The sequence below is a fragment of the Ovis canadensis genome, chromosome 6 (assembly GCF_042477335.2).
Source record: "Ovis canadensis isolate MfBH-ARS-UI-01 breed Bighorn chromosome 6, ARS-UI_OviCan_v2, whole genome shotgun sequence".
Classification (NCBI taxonomy): domain Eukaryota; kingdom Metazoa; phylum Chordata; class Mammalia; order Artiodactyla; family Bovidae; genus Ovis; species Ovis canadensis.
The window spans coordinates 100,013,409-100,038,555 of NC_091250.1; the positions used below are offsets into that span (position 1 = coordinate 100,013,409).

General features: G+C 36.1%; 1 protein-coding gene and 1 long non-coding RNA gene across 3 annotated transcripts in view; one reads left to right on the plus strand and one right to left on the minus strand.

The window, feature by feature from the left end:
- The window catches only part of LOC138442581 (uncharacterized), a 73,134-nt gene that overhangs the window by 37,598 nt on the left and 10,389 nt on the right, over positions 1-25,147 (plus strand). The window contains exons 2-3 of one of the 2 annotated variants that reach the window (XR_011257783.1): positions 14,095-14,196; positions 19,211-19,280. This is a non-coding gene — a long non-coding RNA (uncharacterized lncRNA). The remainder of the gene's footprint in view (positions 1-14,094; positions 14,197-19,210; positions 19,281-25,147) is intronic. The other variant, XR_011257782.1, reaches the window with a different exon arrangement.
- The window catches only part of LOC138442574 (transmembrane protease serine 11C-like), a 63,621-nt gene continuing 39,381 nt past the window's right edge, over positions 908-25,147 (minus strand). The window contains exons 6-10 of the mRNA XM_069594229.1: positions 14,854-14,892; positions 11,221-11,392; positions 9,762-10,021; positions 8,585-8,727; positions 908-1,069 (exon numbers count right to left, since the gene is read on the minus strand). Coding sequence (XP_069450330.1) covers positions 908-1,069; positions 8,585-8,727; positions 9,762-10,021; positions 11,221-11,392; positions 14,854-14,892 — 776 coding nt within the window. The remainder of the gene's footprint in view (positions 1,070-8,584; positions 8,728-9,761; positions 10,022-11,220; positions 11,393-14,853; positions 14,893-25,147) is intronic.

The window sequence follows — 25,147 nt, forward strand, 5'->3', positions numbered from 1 at the left end:
GGCCCATCTAACATGTACATTTTCTCCATAAGGCATGTTACAGCCTTCTTGTGCTCAGGAACACTGGACAGGACTTCAGCACTACTTTGGCGGGGCGTAGAAATGTTAATTTTTACACATTTATGTCTCAAGATACAACAGAATATTTTAAGACCAATCAAATAATAAACCTACTGTGTTAAATCAGGCAAAAATTTTACGGCAAATATTTCATTTTAGGTGCTATGCTAGGTAGATACTTAGTAACAGCTATATCATATAACAGTATTGTAGGGACATCAGAATTTGTCAAGGGACCTATTGACTTGGGATAGTTTATGGGATTATCATTCTATTGTGTGTCACTCAAGGTAAGGAAGCTATCAATAGGGGATTAGCATTAGTACAAAAACTAGAAAGAAAACAAGTAGACAAATTTTCCTGAAAAAATTTTTATAGGCAGTATTATTGCAGCTCAGTAGCTTACAACCCACCGATATCTGGATCTGGAGAAGTCCATGTGATTCAGGAGGAGATTGTTTATATGCAATAGAAGGGAGTTTATTGATAACATCTAATCTGTGACTTCTCAAGGGACCTGGATCTACAAATCAACAGAGAACATCTCCTTAGTAAACTGCAATCCATATTTACTCAAATAATTCCTTTCAGTCTAGAGCGGGGTGAAAGGAGATTTCTTTTTTTTTTTCTTTGAAAGGAGATTTCTATGTCCTACTCCATTGCTATCAGTAAATATCTGTCAAAATCTAATACACAAAAACTTTTCATAATTCTAAAATTACACAAATATGTTTAAATTTGAAACATTAAATGTGCATAAAGAGAGGTGATACTAAGTTAAATATGCTTTGAAATTACAAACATGTTTTACAAGGGTATAATTTTTGAACTTTAATGTACTTCTGCACTAGAGACCAGTTTTGGACATGATCCAATCTCTATAGTGTGTCACTCGAGTGTAGACTCCAGGCTTGTTTGGAAGGGCACACTCATCTCCCCAGCTTACAATACCAGCAAGGAACCAAGTGCCTTTATAATCTGCACCAACCAGAGGTCCACCAGAGTCACCCTAGAGAGAAAAGGATATATGATGACTATTTATAATTTAAGTATGAATATTGCTTATTTTTTTCTCCTGTAGTAAAGACAGGAGAAACAGAAGGAAAAATGCTAAATATTTCAATATTAAAATGATTCTAGTCAAGAACACTTTTTAATTTTATAATCATTTATTTAAATCAAAGACATCAATATATGTCTTTGGATACAACAATATAATAATAAGAAATACATTTGAAAAATCTCAATTATTACCCAAAAGAGATAATTAAGATATTGTTGCTTATACCATCATCAGTATGCTGAGGAATTCTCTGATTATCTCCCCAAATGCTCTCATTTTCACACAGATGTTGAAAAAGAAGTAATTTATATTTACTCACTACCAGCACTGGGCTATTGCTCTTCCAATCTTGGGAAAATACCTGGATCGGCTCCACCTTTGAGATGCTATTACCAGCATTATACTTGCACTCTATTCCTTTTCAGCCTACATCTGCTCTTCAACTTCTTGAGAAAGCTAATTTTTGACTCCTCCCTTTTCTCCTAGTGTATTAACTTACCTCCTGAGGCTGCTGCTTCTGCTAAGTCGCTTCAGTCATGTCCAACTCTGTGCAACCCCGTAGGTGACAGCCCACCAGGCTCCCCTGCCCCTGGGATTCTCCAGGCAAGAACACTGGAGTGGGTTGCCATTTCCTTCTCCAATGCATGAAAGTGAAAAGTGAAAGGGAAGTCGCTCAGTCATGTCTGACTCTTCGCGACCCCATGGATTGCAGCCTACCAGGCTCCTCCGTCCATGGGATTTTCCAGGCAAGAGTACTGGAGTGGGGTGCCATTGCCTTCTCCAACTTACCTCCTACTTTCTATCTTTCTTTATGTGACTATAGTGCATGATTTATCCATACGATCACTCTGCCAACAAGATTCTTAGCTTCTTACCCTCCACACACTATAATCTGGGCCAACCATACACTGTGAAAGAAAATCTTGTCACAAATTTACATCCTTAAACCAACATCCCCTCCCCTGTGGGGTCCCTAGACATATTTCATTCTCATTGTTAAGAAGAGCCAGTAAAAACTCTTCTCATTTCATAATTTTAAAAAATTATTATTTATTTTTCAGTTGTATAAAATACACATAAAATTACCATTTTAACCATTTTAAGTATGCAATTCAATGGCATTAAGTACATTCATATTGTGTGATCATCATCACCTCTCATCTCCAGAACCTTTCCATCTTGGACAACTGAAACTCTACACCCAGCATTGAATGATTACTCCTCATTGTCCCCTTTCTCCAGGTCCTGGCAGTCACCATTCCACTTTCTGTCTCTATGAATCTAACTATTTCAAGTGCCTTACATGAATGGAGTTGTATAGCATTTGTACTTCTGCGACTAGCTTATTTCAGTTAGCATAATGTCTTAAGTTTCATCCATGTTGTAGAGTGTCTCAGAAGTTTCGTCTTTTTAAGGCTGAATAATATGTAATGTTATGCATATATTACATTTTGTTTATCAATTTTTCCATCAATGGAAAGTTGTGTTGCTTCAGTCTTTTGGCTCTTGTGAATAAAGCTGCTATGAATATGGATGTACAAATATCTGTGTTCCTGCTTTTAATTCTTTTGGGTGAATACTGGGAAATGGAAATGCTGGAATGTATGGTTAATATATTTTTATTTGTTTTTGAAAAATTATTACCATGCTGCTTTCCATATAGGGTCACCATTTTACATTCCCACCAGCAACATACAAGGTTCATTTCAGAATTTTTAAAAATTTGATTTTCTCACTTGGAACCTAGTATCTTACTTAGTTTCAAATTGATGGAATAAGTAGAGAGCAACAGGGAGCAATCTCTCTGTTTCCTGTCCTTGTCCCTTTTGATTTCCCAGCTCACCTACATCAGCCCACATCTATGTTTACTCCCCTTTTCAGGCAAATGGATGTATTTGTTTCTTTTCAGGGTTAATCCCCTCATCTGTTCTTTGAATCAAAACTTTGTTCTATCAGTAATTGTTTTGTGTATTTTTTTCCAATATGTCTTCATTCCCTTCACTGCCTTTTCTCTGTAGGCATATATACTTTTTGTCTGCCTGTTTTGGTTTGTCTACCTGAAAAAAATCACAGTATTTCTGGATATTAAAAGCTCTTTTATTGTCCTAATTATCTTCTTTTCATAAAAGGGACTTGACGTAGTAATAGTGTTAATGAGTCAGTCATGTCTGATTCTTTGCAACCTCATAGGCTGTAGTCTACTAGGCTCCACTCTCCATGGGATTTCCCAGGCAAAAATACTGGAGTGGGTTGCCATTTCCTTCTCCAGGGGATCTTCCTGATCTGGGATTGAACCCAGGTCTTCTGCATTGCAAGCAGATTCTTTACCATCTGAGCCACTTGGAAGCCCAAACTTAATGTAGTAGTCTATACTGAAGTTTCCAGTTTCTCATTCTTCACTTCTTTTTTTTTAAATTGAATTATAATTAATGTATAATATCATGTTATTTTCAGGTATATAACATAGTGATTTGATCTTTTATATTGAACACATAATGAATTGATCACCATGATAAGTCCAGGTACCACTGTCACCATGCAAAGTTGTTACAGTGTTATTGACATATTTCTATGTTCTACTTCATTATTTATTTTATAGTTGGAATTTTGTACCCCTTAATTCTCTTCACGTATTTCATCTGTTCCCCTACTCCTTCCCCTCTGGTAGCCACTAGATTCTTTTCTGTTCCTATAAGTCTGTTTCATTTTGTTTTTCAGATTTCACATATAAGAGAAATCATATAGTTACTGTTACTCTGTCTTGCTTGTTTCACTTAGCACAATACCCTTCAGGTCCATCCATGTTGCTGCAAATGGCAAGATTTCATTCTTTTGTATGGTTGAATCATATTCCATTGTGTGTGTGTGTGTGTGTGTGTGTGTGTGTGTGTATATACCACATCTTCTTTATACATTCACCTATCAATGGACAGTTAGGAAGCTTCCATATAATAAACTAGTTATATTTTTATTTTTTTGAGGAACTTCCAACTGTTATCCATAACAGCTGCACCAATTCACATTCCCATCAGCAGTGTACAAGGATTCCCATTTCTTTGCAATCACCAAGACTTGTATCTTCTTTTTCATAATTTCCATTTTAACAGGTATGAGGTGATATCTCATTGTAGCTTTGATTTGCATATCTCTGATAATTAATGACGTTGAGCATCTTTTCATGTGGCAAGAATAGTATGCAATGCGGGAAAGGCACCCTCTTTAATAAATGGTGCTTGGGCTTTCCTTGTGGCTCAACTGGTAAAGAATCTGCCTGCAATGTGGATTCTGAATTTGATCCCTGAGTTGGGAAGATCCTTGAGTTGGGAAGATCCCCTAGAGAAGGGAAAGGCTACCCACTCTACTATTCTGGCCTGGAATTTCACAAAGAGTTGGACATGACTGAGTGACTTTCACTTTCACTTTCAGAAAAACTGGACAGTTATGTGCAAAAGAATGAAACTGAACCATTGTCGTATATCACATACAAAAATACACTCAAAGTGAATTAAAGATTTAAATATAAGACCTGAAATCATAAAACTCCTAGAGGAAAATGTAAGCAGTAATCACTTTTACAGTGGTTTTAGCAATAGCTTTTTGGATGTCTTCTCAGGCAAGAGCAAAAGAATAAATAAATGAGACTATATTAAACTAATACTCTTTTGCTCAACTTACTTAATCTTTTACTCAATTGGTAGAAAAATTCAAAATGGGTTTTCTACCAATGCAGTTTTCCAACTTTACCAATATACAGTTGTTGAATTTGATAGACACTTTCCAGCAGTTAACTTGACTTGATGTTATGTATTATTATTAACCATCCCCCCTTTTTTTTCCCGATCCCTGGATTCTGGTGAGATCAATTTCTTAGGCTTTTCAGTTTTTCTGATCATTCTTATCTCTTACTGTTAGTCCTTTAAAAGCATGATACCTGAGTTCAGTTACTTAGCTGCTTCTTATTTTATACACTGAGTTATTGATCCATGCTCATGAATATAACTACTGTCCAGATGACAATGACTTTTAGGTATATATCTGTAGCCAGAACTCTTTTCTGACCTCAAGATTCTTATTTACAATGATATATTAAACATATATATCTGGATATTCCATAGGCACCTCATATTTTACAAATCCCAAATGGAACTTTTACCCTCCTCAACCTGCCTCTTTATCATGCACACCATCTCTCCAATAGCGCTCAGCTTTCTTTATAGTGCAACCATACATGACTACTGGAAAAACCATAGCTTTGACTAGACGGACATTTGTTGGCAAAATAATGTCTCTGCTTCTTAATATGCAGTATAGGTTGGTCAGAATTTTTCTTCCAAGGAGCAAGCGTCTTTTAATTTCATGGCTGCAATTACCATCTGCAGTGATTTTGGAGCCCCGCAAAATAAAGACTGTCACTGTTTCCACTGTTTCCCCATCTATTTGCCATGAAGTGATGGGACCAGATGCCATGATCTTCGTTTTCTGAATGTTGACCTTTAAGCCAACTTTTTCACTCTCCTCTTTCACTTTCATCGAGAGGCTTTTTAGTTTCTCTTCACTTTCTGCCTTAAGGGTGGTGTCATCTGCGTATCTGAGCTTATTGATATTTCTCCCAGCAATCCTGATTCCAGCTTGTGCTTCCTCCATCCCAGCATTTCTCATGATGTCCTCTGCATATAAGTTAAATAAGCAGGGTGACAATATAAAGCCTTGACGTACTCCTTTTCCTATTTGGAACCAGTCTGTTGTTCCATGTCCAGTTCTAACTGTTGCTTCCTGACCTGCATAGAGGTTTCTCAAGAGTCAGGTCAGGTGGTCTGGTACTCCTATCTCTTGAAGAATTTTCCACAGTTTGTTGTGATCCACACAGTTAAAGGCTTTGGCATAGTCAATAAAGCAGAAGCAGATGTTTTTATGGAACTCTCTTGCTTTTTTGTTGATCCAGTGGATGTTGGCAGTTTGATCTCTGGTTCCTCTGCCTTTTCTAAAACCAGCTTGAACATCTGGAAGTTCACAGTTCATGTATTGCTGAAGCCTGGCTTGGAGAATTTATAGCATTACTTTGCTAGCATGTGGGATGACTGCACTTTTGTGGTAGTTTGAGCATTCTTTGGCATTGCCTTTCTTTGAGATTGGAATGAAAACTGACCTTTTCCAGTCCTGTGGCCACTGATGAGTTTTCCAAATTTGCTGGCATATTGAGTGCAGCATCATCACAGCATCATCTTTTAGGATTTGAAATAGCTCAATGGGAATTCCATCCCCTCCACTAGCTTTGTTCATAGTGATGCCTCCTAAGAACTGCTTGACTTCACATTCCAGGATGTCTGGCTCTAGGTGAGTGATCACACCATCATGATTATCTGGGCTGTGAAGATCTTTTTTGTATAGTTCTTCTGTGTTTTCTTGCCATCTCTTTTTAATATCTTCTGCTTCTGTTAGGTCCATACCATTTCTGTCTTTTATTGAGCCCATCTTTGCATGAAATGTTCCCTTGGTATCTCTAATTTTCTTGACGAGATCTCTAGTCTTTCCCACTCTATTGTTTTCCTCTATTTCTTTGCATTGATCATTAAGAAAGGCTTTCTTATCTCTCCTTCTATTCTTTGAAACTCTGCATTCAAATGGGTATATATTTCCTTTTCTCCGTTGCCTTTCAGTTCTCTTCTTTTCACAGCTATTTGTAAAGCCTCCTCAGACAGCCATTTTGCCTTTTTGCATTTCTTTTTTGGTGGATGGTCTTGATCCCTGTTTTCTGTTCAATGTTATGAACCTTCATCCATAGTTCTTCAGGCACTCTGGCTATCAGATGTAATCCCTTGAATCTATTTGTCACTTCCACTGTGTGGAAGTGTAATTATAAAGGATTTGATTTAGGTCATACCTGAATAGTCTAGTGGTTTTCCCTACTTTCTTCAATTTAAGCCTGAATTTGGCAATAAGGAGTTCATGATCTGAGCCACAGTCAGCTCCCAGTCTTGTTTTTGCTGACTGTATAGAGCTTCTCCATCTTTGGCTGCAAAGAATATAATCAATCTGATATTGGTATTGACCATCTGGCAATGTCCATGTGTAGAGTCTTGTCTTGTGTTGCTGGAAGAGGGTATTTGCTACGACCAATGTATTCTCTTAGCAAAACTCTATTAGCCTTTGCCCTACTTCATTCTGTACTCCAAGGCCAAATTGCCTGTTACTCCACGTGTTTCTTGACTTCCTACTTTTGCATTCCAGTCCCCTATAATGAAAAGGACATCTTTTTTGGATGTTAGTTCTAAAAGGTCTTGTAGGCAAACCATTACAAGAATGCAAACTACTTCAGTATTCTTGCTTTGAGAACCCCATGAACAGCGGATCATATATAAAAGCAAGTAAGGCAAATAGATTGCCTTGTGTTTGGAGATTAAGATGGGTGTGGGGGAATCAAAAGATGATGAAATCATTGATGGTGCTGTCAATATAGTGGCTGAAATAATAAAACATGGATTCTAGGGTGCACAAACTTAGAAGAGAGTCATGGGGTAGAGGGTGATAGACTGGGATAAAGTGAGTGAAACAGAATTTAATTTTGTAATGACTTTGAAGAGTAAGTTTAATGGGACAGTTGGGAAAATGGGAATAAGTAATAAGAAATGATAATTATGTATTACAAGTTCTTGTTTGCATGTCATCTAGCTCCTAGAGTGAAAGAATAATAAGTGAATTGAATGAATAGGATAAGAATCCTTCTGGATTTATCACTGATTCTGCCTGCCTAGATAACTACAATAGTATTTTTGTTGGTTCTAGGACTATTGCTTATAAACAGCATCAGAAGTATTTGAAGTATATTAAGCATATGGAAAGGAAACTTGGTGGAGCATTCAAATTAGAGGCTGTGGAGTCTAATTCCCTAACTTAATCTCAGTTTTATCATTTAATACCTGTGTTAGTTTAGACATTACTTGATCTATTTGTCCCAGTCTCTTCATTTGAGAAGTAGGGTTTATAATAGTATAAGCATACATCACAAGATTGGCATAACCCAGCTAAATTATTTTTAAAGAGCTTAAAACAGTAGCTAGCTCATGAAGATGCTACATAAATGTTAAATAAATCAAAATTTAATGTGTTGGAGCCACTCTAAATCAAAAAAGCTCCATAATCCTTAGTCCTGTTGTCAAACCCAGTTGTGTTTCCCAGTGAAAGAGGACCAGTTGAACTAAAGTTACCAATATTCAGTTGCATCTCGTCATTGCTTATTTGAAATTGATTCTCATCCCCTTTCAGTAAGGGTGATTTAGCCCTTTAATACTTTAATGAGACCTAGCATTATATATATGAAATATAATTTTAATCAGCTACTTTGGGTATAATATGTACTTCAGTCTTTAAAGATTATCAGTCTTTTGAGACCATTGAACAGATTAATTGGAAATTAAAAATCATACAAAAAAATCCATTTGAAAATAGAATAAGCAGATTTACCTGGCAGGCATCGACACTTCCTTCCAGAAACCCAGCGCACAACATCCCAGGTGTGATTGCACCATCATATACCACTTTCCTGTTGCAGGTCTTGTTATCTATAATCTTCACTAATCCCTTTTGGAGTATATTAGGACTTGTTCCTAGGGAAAAAATTATATAACTTTTTCTAAAGTCAATATTAATCTCCCTTGCTTGGTTATTAGTATCTAACATTGTGTACAATTTCAAAATCAATGTAAAACATATGTTTTATTTAAACTTGTATTTGTGTGCTTTCTTATTGACAAGGAAACAATGTTACGAACACACCCAGCTACTGTTAAAAATGACCATATTTAGAAATACTAAGTGCGTCCATCCATGTTGATGTAATTTTTTTACTTTTGAATTGTTTTGGAGGTTTATGTTTATTACACATATACTTTAGAAAACAAAATGAAAAACTCATACTCCAGAAATATACATTTTATGATTATTTTTAGATTTTCTGTTGTTACTATAATCCTATCTTGGAATTTGGAGTTTATATTTTCTGCTTTTAAATGCATTTATGAATACAAACACAACATGCTTACATTATTAGGGTCATGTAAATGCACATGTTTAAATGGTCTTTGCTCAAGTATTGCTTTGTCACAGGTCATTCATTTTACCCCATCAAAAATGTCCAATCTTCTGTGGTGCTTACTTTTTCTATGGTACTTACCTATAGAAAATGTGCTGTGTAATCTTATTTATTATATCTCATGATTATTGTCTGTCTTCCTTTGCCAAGAATGTGAGCTTTGTAAGAGCAGGAAATATTTGCCTATTTTAGTTACTAATATATCTAAATGACCTAGGACAGTACTTGGAATAAAGGTTGTGATCAAAGTAAATGTTTATTGAATGAGTAAATCAATAAATGAAATGAAGGTAAATGAATTGCTTATTCAAGTAATAAGCAATTTATTCAAATATTACATTTCTATAAAAACTGCCATTGTTAAGGGAAGTGAAGTTACATTAAAAAATGCTACGAAATTGTAGTTTCTATATGAATGTCATTGAAGTTGGTTTTCATCTCCTTTAAAATGACCTAGAGAGAGTACTTCTCAGGTTTAGCTGTGATTCTGAGTATCTTTCTAAACTCCTAAAACCCAAACCATATAATGATAGAAGTTTAGGAACTCACCATCAGACTTTAATGTTCCCCATCCAGTGACCACCACATCAGAATTGGATGGGAATGCATAAGAAGTTTCTGGAAGACATGCTCTTCGGATATTGCTTGTATACAGTACTGGTGAAGACAGATGCACTACAGCAATGTCATTGTCGTGTGAAGGGTAGTGGTAGTTTTCATGAATTATAATATCCTTGACACTTCGCTGTATTTGTGGATCACTTAAAAGGAGCCCAAAACTAACATTCCATTGTTTGGGATCCCTGGCCCTAAAGAAAATAGATTTATTTATTAAAAGTCCTATATATTGGAGTTGTAGGAATTAATATCTTATACTTGCAAAAAGAAATAGATAAATTTTGAATTCCATAGTGCATATAAGCACACAAAAGCAAAGCTGTATGTAAGAAAAAAAGCTAAAATAATGATAGCATGAATAAATTTTGAATAAGTCAATAAGCTCTATTTTAAAAAGTAACTCATAGAAACTATATTTTATTATTATTATTATTTGTACAGAAAAGACTCAGGAGGATTTAGAAAGGTAAATATAACAACACAAGATAAATAAGATTTTATAAATAGTGTGCAAGGATATGAGACAGAGTAAACCTATGGAAATTAAGGATATAGTCAAAATTCTCTTTTATAATCATTAAAAACTATAAATAGAAAGATATTCTGATTTTTACTATTACTTGTTAATCAAGGGTTGTATTCAACACATTAAGCACTGAAAAGTACTGTTGCTGGAACACTTTACAACTCTCAAGTTTGAGAGGAATTTTTGTTTGTATATAAAACCAGTAAGTGTTATATAAAGTCAACAGAAATTGGTGAAACAAACCATCAAACAAAAGGGTAAAAAACTTTTAGGTATAAAAAAGCAAACTTTTGATATAATAATATGTCCTTTAAAGAAAAAATCATTTCAAAGAGAGATGTATATATGGAAGTTTGCAGGAGGGACTAAAATACTTATAATTAAGTAAATTAGACCTAATGTAACAGATGAGAAAGAAACAGATCTGCATTCAATTTGGGCTTTACAGTTTCCTTATGAAATTGAGTTAAGTAGATTCATCTTAGTGACTTTCAATTGAGAGCTATTTTGTCTTCCAAGAGACATTTGCTAATGTCTGGAGAGATTTTTGGTTGTCAGTCTTGAGGGGATGCTATTGACATTTGATGCTATTGACAGGGATGCTCCTAAACATTCTATAAGGCACGGAATAGCTCCCCACAACAAAGAATTATTTGGTCCAAAATGTGCCACTGTTGATAACATCGCTCAGTCTGAATATATCTTTTTTTTAAAAAAACTGATAATTCATTGAGTAATTTTGAGCTATACCTCACAATACTGGACAGTTGGAAGCATAGTTATATGGCTGTATTCTTGAAAGATACCTATCAGACTTTTAGGTACTTGAGTGAATTTGAGAAATTTATGTGGTCCAGAGCTTACTTTATGAAACAGTGAGCAGCAGTGACAAGCCAGCTGTTACTAATCAGAGTGGCTCCACATCGGTGGACACTTTTCAGTTGAAGACTAGCTTGCCAGGGCCATTCTCCTTCCTCAGCATCCATGCCCCCGGCTATCTTGTTGCCAGAGTGAGTAATTTTGCGATGTCCACAACCTGCTCCAAAATGGAGTCATTAGCACATAACGATATTGATACCATGTATGCATGCATTCTTAAGCAATCTACCTTTCTATAAATAAGTCACTATTAACTTTTAATTGAGAAAAAACACAGTCTTGAAGACGTTAATACTAATTTACTGATGTCTTGAGATTTCCTGAAAATTTATTCAATATAGATGGACATCTTTCTCCCCCATCCTCATCCCCTTTGTGTGTGTGCATGTCCTTGCTATGACCTCCTGAAAGAGGTAGGTGGAATTAAATGTTTAAATTTGGAATAATTGTAAAACAAATTACGAAGTTGCATGGAAAAATGTGTGATTTTAGAATTTGTGAACAGTTGTTTAAAGCAATGATTGCTAGGAAGCATTTATAAGAAAATGTGAATGAATGTGAATGTGAATGAATTACTGATGAGAGACAGAGTACACAAAAATGTATTTTACTTGGGTAAAAGGAATAATACATGAAGAGAACTAACCCTTTCCCCAAAGTCACATACTTTTCAGTATCAAGACTGTACTTTAGTGTCAATTCAGGTCCAGAGAAACTGCTAGACTCTTTAAAGCAAATCTGCAGTAATAGTATAACTTCACTATTATCCTGCCCATCTGACCCACTCTCTGATTCTCTTATCTTGCCTTACTCCATCTAAAGCACTGAGCTTGTCCCTTAACAATTTATGATACCTTTTGCTAGAGATTCTCAGTCTCTTTAATATTTCTAGAGGGTAAGAACCATATCTTTAAAAATTATATATCCAGAACCTAATGGAGAGAACTCATCACATAAAAGAAGCTCGAACAAGTTCTCAAATGTTTGTAGAAATGAAGTCTATATAGTGTAATTCATGAGACATCTTAAGATAAAAATATTTGACTACAAAACTTTTATGTATAAGGTTTGTTCATAAGAATTTGGAGAGTAAATAAAACTTGCCAAAATCAATGCAGTGGTCATAGATTAAAGTAGTGGTTTCAATTGATGTCAGTTTAACATGCCACCTCCCATCCCCAGAAGTAATTTGGCAATATCTGGAAACATTTTTGGTTGTTATAACTGGAAGGAGGGCAGTGTTTGGCTACTGTTAATCTAGTGGGTAGAGGACAGGAATGCTGCTAAAAATCCTGTAATGCATGGAACTGTCCTTGAAACAAAAGATTTTCTAGCCCAAAATGTTAGTAGTTAAGATTGAAAAACTCTGAATTAGATAAAGGTATTTGTATCAAGAGTGGGAATATTTAAATTTATTGGAAAGGTTAGACGGTCAACTGCTTCATAGAGATGTTATGCATTATATGTGACAAGATGTATCTTGAGATATTCTTTCCTGAGTGTGGAAAGGATTAGAAACACAGAAGAGGGACATAGACTTTTAAAAGGCCTTCACTAGCCTGTTGAAGTCTTTAAGCTTATATATTGCTTCTGATTCTAGATTGTTCTCTTTGATGAGACGCAAACTTCAGGTTGTTAAGGCATGTTCTTTGCAAGCATCACTGAGTTGAAGCAGGGCCTTTGTGGTTGTTATTTTTGAATGAGAGAACCCTCATATTGACTCACTGAGTATGACTCCTTTTTCTTTCCCTCTTTCTTTCCACTCCCTTACCATGGACGCTACTGAGGATAAAGCAAATAATGCAGAACCTAAAACTATAAGGGTTCCTCTGGATCCTCCCTTCTGTTTGAACAACTCCTAAAGGAAGTTGGCTTTTACTCAACTTCTTTCAGAGGAATGTAAAAACAAAGATGCTCTCTGGGCTAGTAGAACCTCCCCTCGGTGACTCTACTTCCCTGTCTCTGCTCTTACTCAGAATTTTAATCTAATTTACATCCATGCACCAATTTTCATTCCAAGATTTTACTTATTCATGATAATTACTTCTGTTAAGCTTTTGGATGCCACCTCTGCAGTATTACCTTGTTATTATATTTGCAAAATCTTACCTGGCACCTTAGAGCTTTTGTTCTGTCAAAAGAAGTCTTATGGCAAATTTCAAGGATTTAAGGAATACAATAAAGGCTCTCTGGGTGATAGTTTCAGAAACATCAAATAATCTACCAAGCTCTAACAGCCTCTCTATCATCACTTTTTACTACACTTTTTTTAAATTGAAGTATAGTTGATTTGCAATGCTGTGTTAATTTTTGCTATACAGCACAGTGACTCAATTTTATATATATATATATATATATATATATACATTCTTTATCCATTATGGTTGATCACATGATATTGAATATAGTTCCCTGTGCTATACAGTAGGACACTGTTGTTTATCTTACTACTGCATTTTAATATGTCACTTTATGTCACATGCCACTCTATTCTTTTTTCAACCCTGTTTGATTTTTCTTGCTTCTCCCTTCTCCCCTTTTATTTAAAGTAGAGTTAAAATCTCAGATAAACCAAGTCAAATTCGGATATTGATATAGATGTTTGTTTAATGTTCTAGTCTGGGGGGATGCACAAACTGACTGATCTCTTTCTTATCACTGCTTTTATTCCTATGTGGATTACTTCTCTCTACCAACCTGACAGATTCCTAATTTTTGATTTTGATCATATCAGTACTGAAGTTTTTTTATAGGAATAATTTAGCTTAAAATGTCTTATTAGTTGCTAAATGATAGTTTCATAAAAATATATCACAGAGGAAAGCAATCTAATACAGATTTGTGTTAAATATTACCCAGGTTGCTCAGGAATAACCACGCTGTGACTGAAGGATAACCCACTGGGGTTGGTGTCACCTCGCTCTGGAGGGCAAGTCCTCTAATCCAGCTGCTCAACCTCAGGTAAGAAGAGTGCTTCTCCCTGACAGTGTGCTCCAGGTTCTAGTAACCTTGGGGATCACATTTCTTAAAGCGTCTAGCAGAAGAGTAGAAGCAGAAGGCTTTGGCCAGCAAGGAGCTGCTTGTATGTAAGGCAGCAGACTTCTCAGCACACTAATGGACTTGGCTTCTAGGATCAGAATTCCACAGAGAGCTCTTAGGCCTGAAGTTTTCATTGGCAGAATAGAAAATGCAAATAGCTGACATCTTTTGAGTGCTCACTAGGAGCGTGTACTCTTTTTAAGTACTTACTTGTACCTCCATTTATCATCACAGTACCTTCGAACTGAAGGTATGAGAAGTTAAGTAACCTGTGTAAATTCATCCAGTTCGTAAGTGGCAGACCTGGGGCTCAAAACATGTATAGCTACATTTAGATTCTGAGATTTTAATTATCAGTGCTTAGATCCCTTCTGCCATTATGGCATGAGATAATGTGTTCCTCATTTTAAATCCATGGTATCAGTTAATGTAAGACCATCTACAATCACCTTCACACAATTTTTAAAGAAGGTTTTCCATTGCCCCTTTGTGCATACCACATTAACTCTCAAGTGAAACCTCTTTTTTTTTTCCCATCTAGGAAATTTTTTACTAGAAAATAACTATTAATGAACTTACATGTATGGAGAAAATTTTCTGCTATTGGCATTGCAATATCTAAATGTCAAGGGAGAAGAAAATGGACATAGTTAGATTTATGAATACATTTAAAAATATTAATATTAACTATTTTGTTTTGGAGAACACATTCTATAGGCATATAATTTTAGTCAGTCTTGACTATGTAATTTCTTTCCTTTTTTTAAATTTTAACTTTTACTTTATTTTACTTTACAATACTGTATTGGTTTTGCCATACATTGACATGAATCCGCCACAGGTGTACATGAGTTCCCAATCCTGAACCCCCCTCCCACCTCCCACCCCATATCATCTCTCTGGATCATCCCCGTGCACCAGCCCCAAGCATCCTGTATCCTGTATCAAACATAGACTGGCGATTTGTTTCTTACATGATAGTATACATGTTTCAATGTCATTCTTCCAAATCACCCCACCCTCTCCCTCTCCCTCACAGTCCAAAAGTCCATTCTATACATCTGTGTCTCTTTTGCTGTCTCACATACAGGGTTATCATTACCATCTTTCTAAATTCCATATATATGTGTCAGTATACTGTATTGGTGTTTTTCTTTCTGGCTTACTTCACTCTGTATAATAGGCTCCAGTTTCATCCACCTCATTAGAACTGATTCAAATGTATTCTTTTAATGGCTGAGTAATACTCCATTGTGTATATGTACCACAGCTTTCTTATCCATTCATCTGCTGATGGACATCTAGGTTGTTTCCATGTGCTGGCTATTATAAACAGTGCTGCAATGAACATTGGGGTACACGTGTCTCTTTCAATTCTGGTTTCCTCAGTGTGTATGCCCAGTAGTGGGATTGCTGGGCCATAAGGCAGTTCTATTTGTAGTTTTTTAAGGAATCTCCACACTGTTCTCCATAGTGGCTGTACTAGTTTACATTCCCAGCAACAGTGTAAGAGGGTTCCCTTTTCTCCACACCCTCTCCAGCATTTATTGCTTGTAGACTTTTGGATCACAGCCATTCTGACTGGTGTGAAATCATACCTCATTGTGGTCTTGATTTGCATTTCTCTGATAATAAGTGATGTTGAGCATCTTTTCATGTGTTTGTTAGCCATCCTGTATGTCTTCTTTGGAGAAATGTCTATTTAGTTCTTTGGCCCATTTTTTGATTGGGTCGTTTATTTTTCTGGACTTGAGCTGCATGAGTTGCTTGTTTATTTTTGAGATTAGTTGTTTGTCAGTTGCTTCATTTGCTGACTATGTGATTTCTATGTTCATATGTTAGCATAGAGAGTAATAAAATTTTAGTATTTATTATTCTGTTTCTAAAAAGACTCTCAAGTTCCCCATTACAAGTTATTTGAGAAAGAAGTCTGGGTCCTCAAAAATACTAAAATATATGAAAAATGGTGATCTTTTACCACATCTTGAATACAAATCACTAAATACTAAATGCATTTAACCCCTTTTTTTGGGTGCCACTTTGAATGCTCTTGGCCCAATTATCTTGGCCACAGTATGGTTACCAGTTCCATGCAGATTTGGATCTGCTCATCTCAGGAGTAACAAATGACTTTCTCAAGTCAGTACCTAGGACTTTTCAGTTTCTGCTAGAAGGAAACCACTGGACATTCCCAGATGGACAATGGGAGATAGGGGCAGTAACTCTGTTAGAGCCAGAATAGGATGAGAGCTGATGCAAAAATGTTTCCCCCGTTAGTCATAGGGGAAATAAAATTCAAAACGTCCAGTGAGATGAAGCCAGGGTTGCTGCTAGTAATGGTCAACTTCCTCTCCCCATCTTACTCTTTCTATCCTTTATTCTTTCTCAAATCGATTACTGCATGCAAGTCTCTGTCTCAGGCTCTGCTTTTTGAGAAAGCAGGCTATGACACTAAAATAACTATATAACAGAAAAAATAATGCTTGTAACCAGGAAAGAGCGATATGTTGTTACATTTAATGAATTTTTTGGTGTTACATGCATTTTGCCGTATTTTGCTCATTTAGAAATCAATACATTTTGTATAGTAAGTTTCCATTATTCAGAACATTCAGTTAAGTGTGCCATTCCACTTCTCATTCATTTTGGATAAAAATATATTAATAATAATTTCCTACTCGTTCCTCGATATCTAGGGAATATTCTAGAGTAAGATTTAATCCAGATAATTTTGCTATGCCTCTCCAATTCCTGCAGAATTGCAAACCTGTTTATAATTCATGTGCAAACTGTGTGAGGAGAGGGTGAGTAAATGGATTACAATTATGTCCCAAGTTTCAGATGCAGAGAACTGTAAAACTATGAGGCATTTCTTCTTAGGAGTTGCTCTTCAAAAAAAATCACCAGGTGTTCTATGAGTTAAATAGTATACATGCCAATGTAGTTTCATTTTTTATTGTGCTCTTGATTTCTGTAAACCCAGAGGGAGTATCCAGTTATATATGCCAATGACAATTACACTCTTATATTAGGTTGCACAACGAATCAGGGAGACATAAGAATGCTTTACCAGAAAGTCAACCTGCCTGAACAAAAAGGCAGGAGCAATTCAGCAGTTAGATGGACTATGAGTATGAGCCACACCTACTTAAACAGATGGCATATTTCCATCTAATCCTTTATGACTGCTTTCCAGAAACTAATTTTTACTCAACATTATACTTGTGCAGTTTGATTTTGAGCTTTATGTGGCTGGTAAAATATATCAAACTGTATTAATATCTTGGGAAATAATTAAAAATTAAACTCCCATAATTCAATTATAAAAATGTTAATTCCTATATCTTAAGAATTAATTGTTTAGAAATCCTAATTTGTTGGCAGACTTTCTTCTTTCTTTGAGGTTTTCTTTATTAATGCATGATTTTCTAAAAAGAAGAAATGTCTTTAAATTAGAACTTACTTGTAAGAGCTGTATTATTTTAGAGCTTAAAATAACAAGTATATCTTAGGTAGGCAGAAGACAGGACGATGAATGGGGAAATGACTGAAGTCATCATTGTTTTTGACTGAGTCACTGCTATGGCTGTCTGTGTTTCTGTCCTAACCCTGTGAGCCCCTGGCTCACACTTGAGGGCTGGGACTCCTCTGGATTTACCTCTGAATCAGGGAGTCAGTGCTGTAACCTAAGGTAATCTGTTTACAATGTACCACATAAAGGAAGTGACAAAAAACAATGGCATTGCCCTTGCTAAGGAGGAGATTCCACCAAAGAGTAATATGAAAAAGCAGTTTTAAAAAGCAGCTCAGCTAATTTTAGCATTGGTCTTCTCCAATGGGCCAGTAATCAAAGGAGAGACATGGACCCTGTCTTTAATGAACTTGGAGTGCTGTGGAAGAGATGTACAATTAAATAGATAACATTATGTGATAAGTACTATGTTAGATGTAGGCATAGAAAATTGGATATACCTAGCATAGAGGGATGATGAGGACAATGGGAACAGTTGACAACAACTATTCTTTTGGGGAAGGGTCAAATAATTAATTTTACTGGAGCAAAATAGGCATAATTCACTTACTACTGAAGATTAGATTAGGATCTCCTGGAGAAGGGAATGGCAACCCACTCCAGTATTCTTGCCTGGAGAATTCCATGGACAGAGGAGCCCGGTGAGCTACAGTCCACAGATCACAAAGAGTCGGACATGACTGAGCAACTAACACTTACTTTTTCACTTTCATAAGTGCTCTCTAAATGGACTTTTGGATCTGTAGTGTTGCAAATCCATGACTATTACTTCATATTTGGTGTCTTTTTGAGGTTAGGAAGTAAGAAATGCAACTTTGGATGCACTGGTAAGAATGAGGACTCTAAAAGTCTGCTATCTAGTGAATATTTTATTTCTTAAGAAAGAAGTCTGAAGCATAATAATAATGAAAACTGAGATATATGGTTCCAATAAGGAAGAATTTTACAGTAGCAGTGGATACATTTATAATATAAATTTTACATAGACCATGGGATTTAACTCCACTGAGGTGAATTTATTGGGCTTTCCTGGTGGCTCAGATGGTAAAGAATCCGCCTGCAATGCAGGAGACCTGGGTTGGGAAGATCCCCTGGAAGAGGACATGGCAACCCGTCATTCTTGCCTGGGGGAGAATCCCCATGGACAGAGGAGCCTGTGGGCTGCAGTCCATGGGATTGCAAAGAGTCGTACATGACTGAGCGACTAAACAGGAATGCAGGTAGTTATTACTTTACATGAATCCAATGTTAAATTAATTGATCAACCCTACTTTTCAGATAGTTTTCCTAGGGTTACAGCAGTAAAAATATAGAGGAGATCAGCTGAATTATCTTACAAATTTGTTTTATGAACTATTTTAAAATATTCATGTAATAAATTTCTGAAAATCTTTAAACATACAGGGACTTACTGAGCAAGACACTGCTACAAATAAAATTGTTTTCTGACACAGAAATGATCATCTCCTATCAGGTAAGTTTATTCACAATATATTCACCAAAACAGCTACTTTGGAGCATTAATATGACTGATCTACATTGAAAGGCAAGGGAACAGAGCATGGACCTGGATTGTGGTTGAACAAAATCTGAATCCCCCATTCACTCACTGCAGGTTTTGAATAGTCACTTGGCTGCATATTTAGCCTCTTTTCTTTATGTTTCTAATAGACTGAAAATTATCTCTGTGGTTTGATATTATATATCATTTGTAATACTATCAAAGTGATGTAGATTAATTATTCACAGTACAGATCTTTAATATGTTTGCCATTCTGACTCTGAAGATAAAATTTTAAAATATTTTATTTACATTTAAATAATTATTTATAAATCAATTAAATAACCAGATGTATACACAGGTGATAGCTTGAAAGGTAGAACTATTCACTGAAGGGAATGTGAAAGATAGGAAGCATCTATTTTTATTTGGATATTACAAATGCTTCTCCAATGACTTTGTTGGTTTTGTTTTGGAAGCAGTATAAAAGATTGCTGTAATGAAGAGAGGACAGTACATGTACTGAGAAGTATCTTTAGACAATTATGTTGATGTAGGACTCAGTGGATAATGTTGGACAGGAAGTTAATATTTAAGATTAGCATTTTCAGTTTGGAGAGTTTCTAGACTGGCTCTCCCACATACCTAGACACTGTGGAGTTTGCATTTTGATGCTATAGTAGTTTTTGATTCAAAATAACCATCACCTGGTAATATTCACTTGTTCATTCTGAACAAACAAAATTTTTTTCTCTGAAACTTATTTCAAGTTTCTTGAAATAAGAATATATCTTCCCCAAAGTAAGGGATTGGGGGCAGGAGGAGAAGGGGACGACAGAGGATGAGATGGCTGGATGGCATCATGGACTCGATGGACACGAGTCTGAGTGAACTCCAGAAGTTGGTGATGGACAGGGAGGCCTGGCGTGCTGCGATTCATGGGGTCGCAAAGAGTCGAACACGACTGAGCGACTGAACTGAACTGAATCACAGTACACTGATAACTCTATGTCTTTCTTTTCAACTTCATATCAAACCACAAACATTTGAATGTTTCGACATAATTTCCATGTCATTGAGTTTGAAAAGCTGCACAATATCCCATTTGATATACCATCATCTACTTAACCATTATCCTAATGTTGACAAATATATATAAATAAATATTGGTCATTAAAAAAAAAAGAATATATCTTTCCCAAAGTGAAAATTCTTCTGGGAACTGTATATATTTAAAAAAACACACAGAGAAATAATATTCAGGCAGTGATTAATAGATTCAATTACAACTATGACAGAATTTATAGACTTATTTTATGCATTACTTATGAGTAAATCCATGACAATTACATGGTTGTTGAAGCTGAACAAATGAGCTGTCATTATAGACAAACCACAACTATTTTTTTCTTACTCAGAACATGTAGGACTCGTGTGTTTCTTTGGAAATTATACATAGGAGACAAAAAAATGCAGAGAGTATAAAGATACTTTATTTTAAAAGAATAAAAAATTGGTTTGGGAGAAATTTCTGAAATTTTAAAGTTTCTTTGTGGCCTGAATTGACAGACTTGAGAAAGATTTTTCTCTTTTAAAAAAGAGCTTTTAATATTTTTAATGCCTTATTTTATCCCTTATTGATTTTATCTCACATTATAAGCTTTAATAAAGGCTCTTCAATGCATATTTTATCAGAAACAGAAATCAATTGAAGAGGAAGAAAACATTAAAACTGGCATTTAGTATATGGTACTTTTAGCTATTTAATGCAGGAATTAAAGAATCATATGCAACTTATCAGTAATAAAAAAGAAAAAATCAAACTGGCTTTTCACATAATTTTAGTACTTTCACAATCTTATATAAAGTATTTATGAATGTCAAAAGGTTTCAGGCTTCTGGAATGGAAGATAAAATATTATTATGTTGTAGTAGGAGTAATCCATTATGCTTGTATGAAAAGATGTCCAAATTTTTCAAAGAAATTAAAAAAATGTCTTTTTTTATCAAGACTTTTTATGAATGTTTTTTTATAAAAGACTTCTTATTCATAAGACTTTTTATGTCTTTTTATGAATCAAAACTCATACTATGACTCATTTAAATAATATTTGTTATGCAGCAACTTAGAGATCTAGGAACATGAGAGATAGGAGCCAAATTCATCAGTGCAATTAAAAAATGATCATTTTGTTATAATAGCGCATTCAGGTGCAGATGCAATAAACACCACTTAAGTACTCTGGTACCCAATTTCTACCAAAGGTAATATCTTGCAAAGATGTTGTAAAGGTTAACATTGTCAAAACTATACTACAATATCATAGCCAGGATATTGACATTGATGGTGCTAAATTATAGAACACTATCACCACAAAAATTTATCACATTGCTCTTTTATAGCCACACCTGTTTTCTCCCACTCTATTCCATTCTTGCTGCTGCTGCTGCTAAGGCGCTTCAGTCGTGTTCGACTCTGTGCGACCCCATAGACAGCAGCCAAGTTCCTGGCAAACACTAATTTGTTTCCCTTTCTGTAATTTTGTCACTTCAAGAGTGTCTTGCTGCTGCTGCTGCTAAGTCGCTTCAGTTGTGTCCGACTCTGCGCGACCCCATAGATGGGAGCCCACCAGGCTCCTCCATCCCCGGGTTCTCCAGGCAAGAACACTGGAGCGGGTTGCCATTTCCTTCTCCACAAGAATGTCATATATTCATATAAATAGACACATACACGATGTAACTTTTTGGACTGGCTTCTTTAAGTATTCAATTTCTTTATTTTTGTTGAGAAGTATTCCATGTCATGATGTACCTGAGTTTATTTAACCATCACTTGTTGAAGGATACCTAGGTTGTTTCAGCTTTTGGCTATTAGGAATAAAGCTCCTATAAACATTCATGCATAAATTTTTGTTTGAACACAACTCACTATTTGTCTGAGATAATGACAAGGAATGCCACTGCTGGGTTATATGGTAGTTGCATGCTTGCTTTTTTTGAGAAATTACCAAAGAGTTTTCCAGAGTGAATGTACTATCCTACATTCCCACAGGCATTGTATGAGTGATTCAGTTTCTCCTCATTCTTGCTAGAATTTGTTAGCCATCTCATAAGTGTGTAGCAATATCTCATTGCAGTTTTAAGTTGTATTTCCTTAATTGCTAATGATATTGAGCATCTGTTCATGTGCTTATTTTCTATCTATATATTCCTTTTGCTCAAATGTATCTTCATATTTTTTCTCCATTTTCTGAATGGATTGTTTGTTTTCTCACTGAGTCTTGATAGTTCTTTTTATATTTTAAACTCTAGTCATTTGATGTGTATTTGCAAATATTTTTCCAAGTGTGTAGCTTGTCTTTTCCTCCTCTTAACACGTTATATTCGGAGAAGGCAATGGCACCCCACTCCAGTACGCTTGCCTGGAAAATCCCATGGACAGAGGAGCCTGGTAGGCTGCAGTCCACAGGGTCGCTAAGAGTCGGACACGACTGAGCGACTTCCCTTTCACTTTTCACTTTCATGCATTGGAGAAGGAAATGGCAACCCACTCCAGTGTTCTTGCCTGGAGAATCCCAGGGATGGGCGAGCCTGGTGGGCTGCCGTCTATGGGGTCGCACAGAGTCGGACACAACTGAAGTGACTTAGCAGCAGTAGCAGCAACAGGTTATATTACACAGAGAAAAATTTGAACATTGATGATGTCCAATTCATTATTTTTTCTTTTTATGAAACATGCTTTTGGTGTCAAGTCTAAAGAACTCTACCTAGCCCTAGATGCCGAAGGTTTCCTCCCATATTTTTTCCTAAAAAATATGATCTTGTATATCAATTTGGAGACAATTGCTGTCTAATTGAGTCTTTCAATATGTAAAGATGATTTCTCCTGTACCCTTGGAAGTTTTGGGACTGCCGGCCTCTTCAGTTCCAATTTCAGGATATATAAAACAAACCTGTGAGTCTCACCATGTTGTTGGGCCCTGAGGTCACTAGCCAGTCTGGGCTCTTCTTATATCTGTTTTATTTGTAACACTTAGGGGTCTAAACTGTATTTAGTGAGAGAAACATGGAAAAGTGTATCCAGTCCATCTTCTTAGAAGGTAACATTATGTATCCCTTATTGAATATTTATAAACCTTTTTTTCTCCTACCTTTTCATCTGTTCTCAATGAAGTTATCATCTCACTGATAATTCAGAGTTAAAACTTGGATGTTGTATTCCATTCCTTTCACTGTTGTGTCTCATATCCAGTCTTGCTGCTGCTGCTGCTGCTAAGTTGCTTCAGTCGTGTCCGACTCTGTGAGACCCCATAGACAGGAGCCCAAAAGGCTCCCCTCTCCCTGGGATTCTCCAGGCAAGAACACTGGAGTGGATTGCCATTTCCTTCTCCAATGCATGAAAGTAAAAAATGAAAGGGAAGTCACTCAGTCATGTCCAACTCTCAGCGACCCCATGGACTGCAGCCTAGCAGGCTCCTCCATCCATGGATTTTCCAGGCAAGAGTACTGGAGTCGGGTGCCATTGCCTTCTGCATATCCTGTCTTAAGTTCTGCCAATTCTATAAATATAATCTCTTTGACATGTTTATTATTTCTAGTATTATTTTCACTATTATATTTCAGGTTTTTAATTCTTCACACTTGGACAGTTGCAGTTCTTTCTTAACTGATCTCTTTGCTTAAACTCTCCCCACTAGTTCATCTTACACAATATTATCAGATAAAAATTTTAGAAAACAGAGCTTTGATTACATGTCTTTCATGATTTAATGGATTTTAATGGACCCTTTACAACTACCAAAGCACAAACTCTTTAACCTAAAACTAATCACTTTTAATATATATTATATTATAAAATACTCAAGCTGAGCATGTGGAATTCTGTGGCTTCAAAGACTTAAGTTCCTGGGAAATGAAAGGCAGCCAGGACAGACTTGAAAAGAGATAGGAGAGTTGCTCTAGCTATATGCACAGTTGGACTCTTAGGAGTATGTAAGACAAGTGGGATTTCCAAAAGCCCATAACAAGTCTGAGCTTATTTGGGCTTGATGGTAGCTTACAGTGCTCTCTGGCAGTCTGTATTAGTCAGAGTTCTCTAGAGAAACATATATATTATGAGGAATTGGCTCATAGGCAATTATGGAGGCTGATAAATCCCACAATATGCCATTTGCTAGCTGGAGACCAAGAGAGTACTGTCATTCTAGTCAAAGGCCTGAGAAATGCACTTCCAGTGAGTGTGACGGCAGGAGAAAACCAATGCTTCAGTTCATCAGCCATGCAGAGAGAGAGAATTCACTCTTCCTTTATCCTTTTGGTCTGTTTAGGCCCTCACTGGATTGGATTATGCTCACCCATATTGGAGAGGGCAATGAGTCAGTCCACCAATTCAAATGCTCAGTCCACCAATTCAAATACTGATGTCTTCTGAAAACATCCTCACAGAATCCAGGAATAATGTTTAAACAGATATCTGGGCACATGGAATGGCACAGTCAAGTTGGCACAAAATTTACCATCATATAACCTCAGATGAATAATGCCAGACTTTAGTCAGGACAGTAGTGTCTGGTTTGCAGGTGTTGAAAGCCATGGGTACAAGGATTGTGTGCTCAGTTGTGCCTGACTCTTTGTGACCCCATGGACTATATCTTGCCAGGTTGCTCTGTCCATGAAACTTTCCAGGCAAGAATATTGGAGTGGGTTGCCATTTCCTTCTCCAGGGGTTCTGTACAATAGAGATCTGTACAGAATAGAGAAGCAGATTGGGAATTCAGTCACAAGAAGTATCAAGGGAAAGAGATGATGCAGAAAGCATAGGGCAGAAATTCAGGATTCAT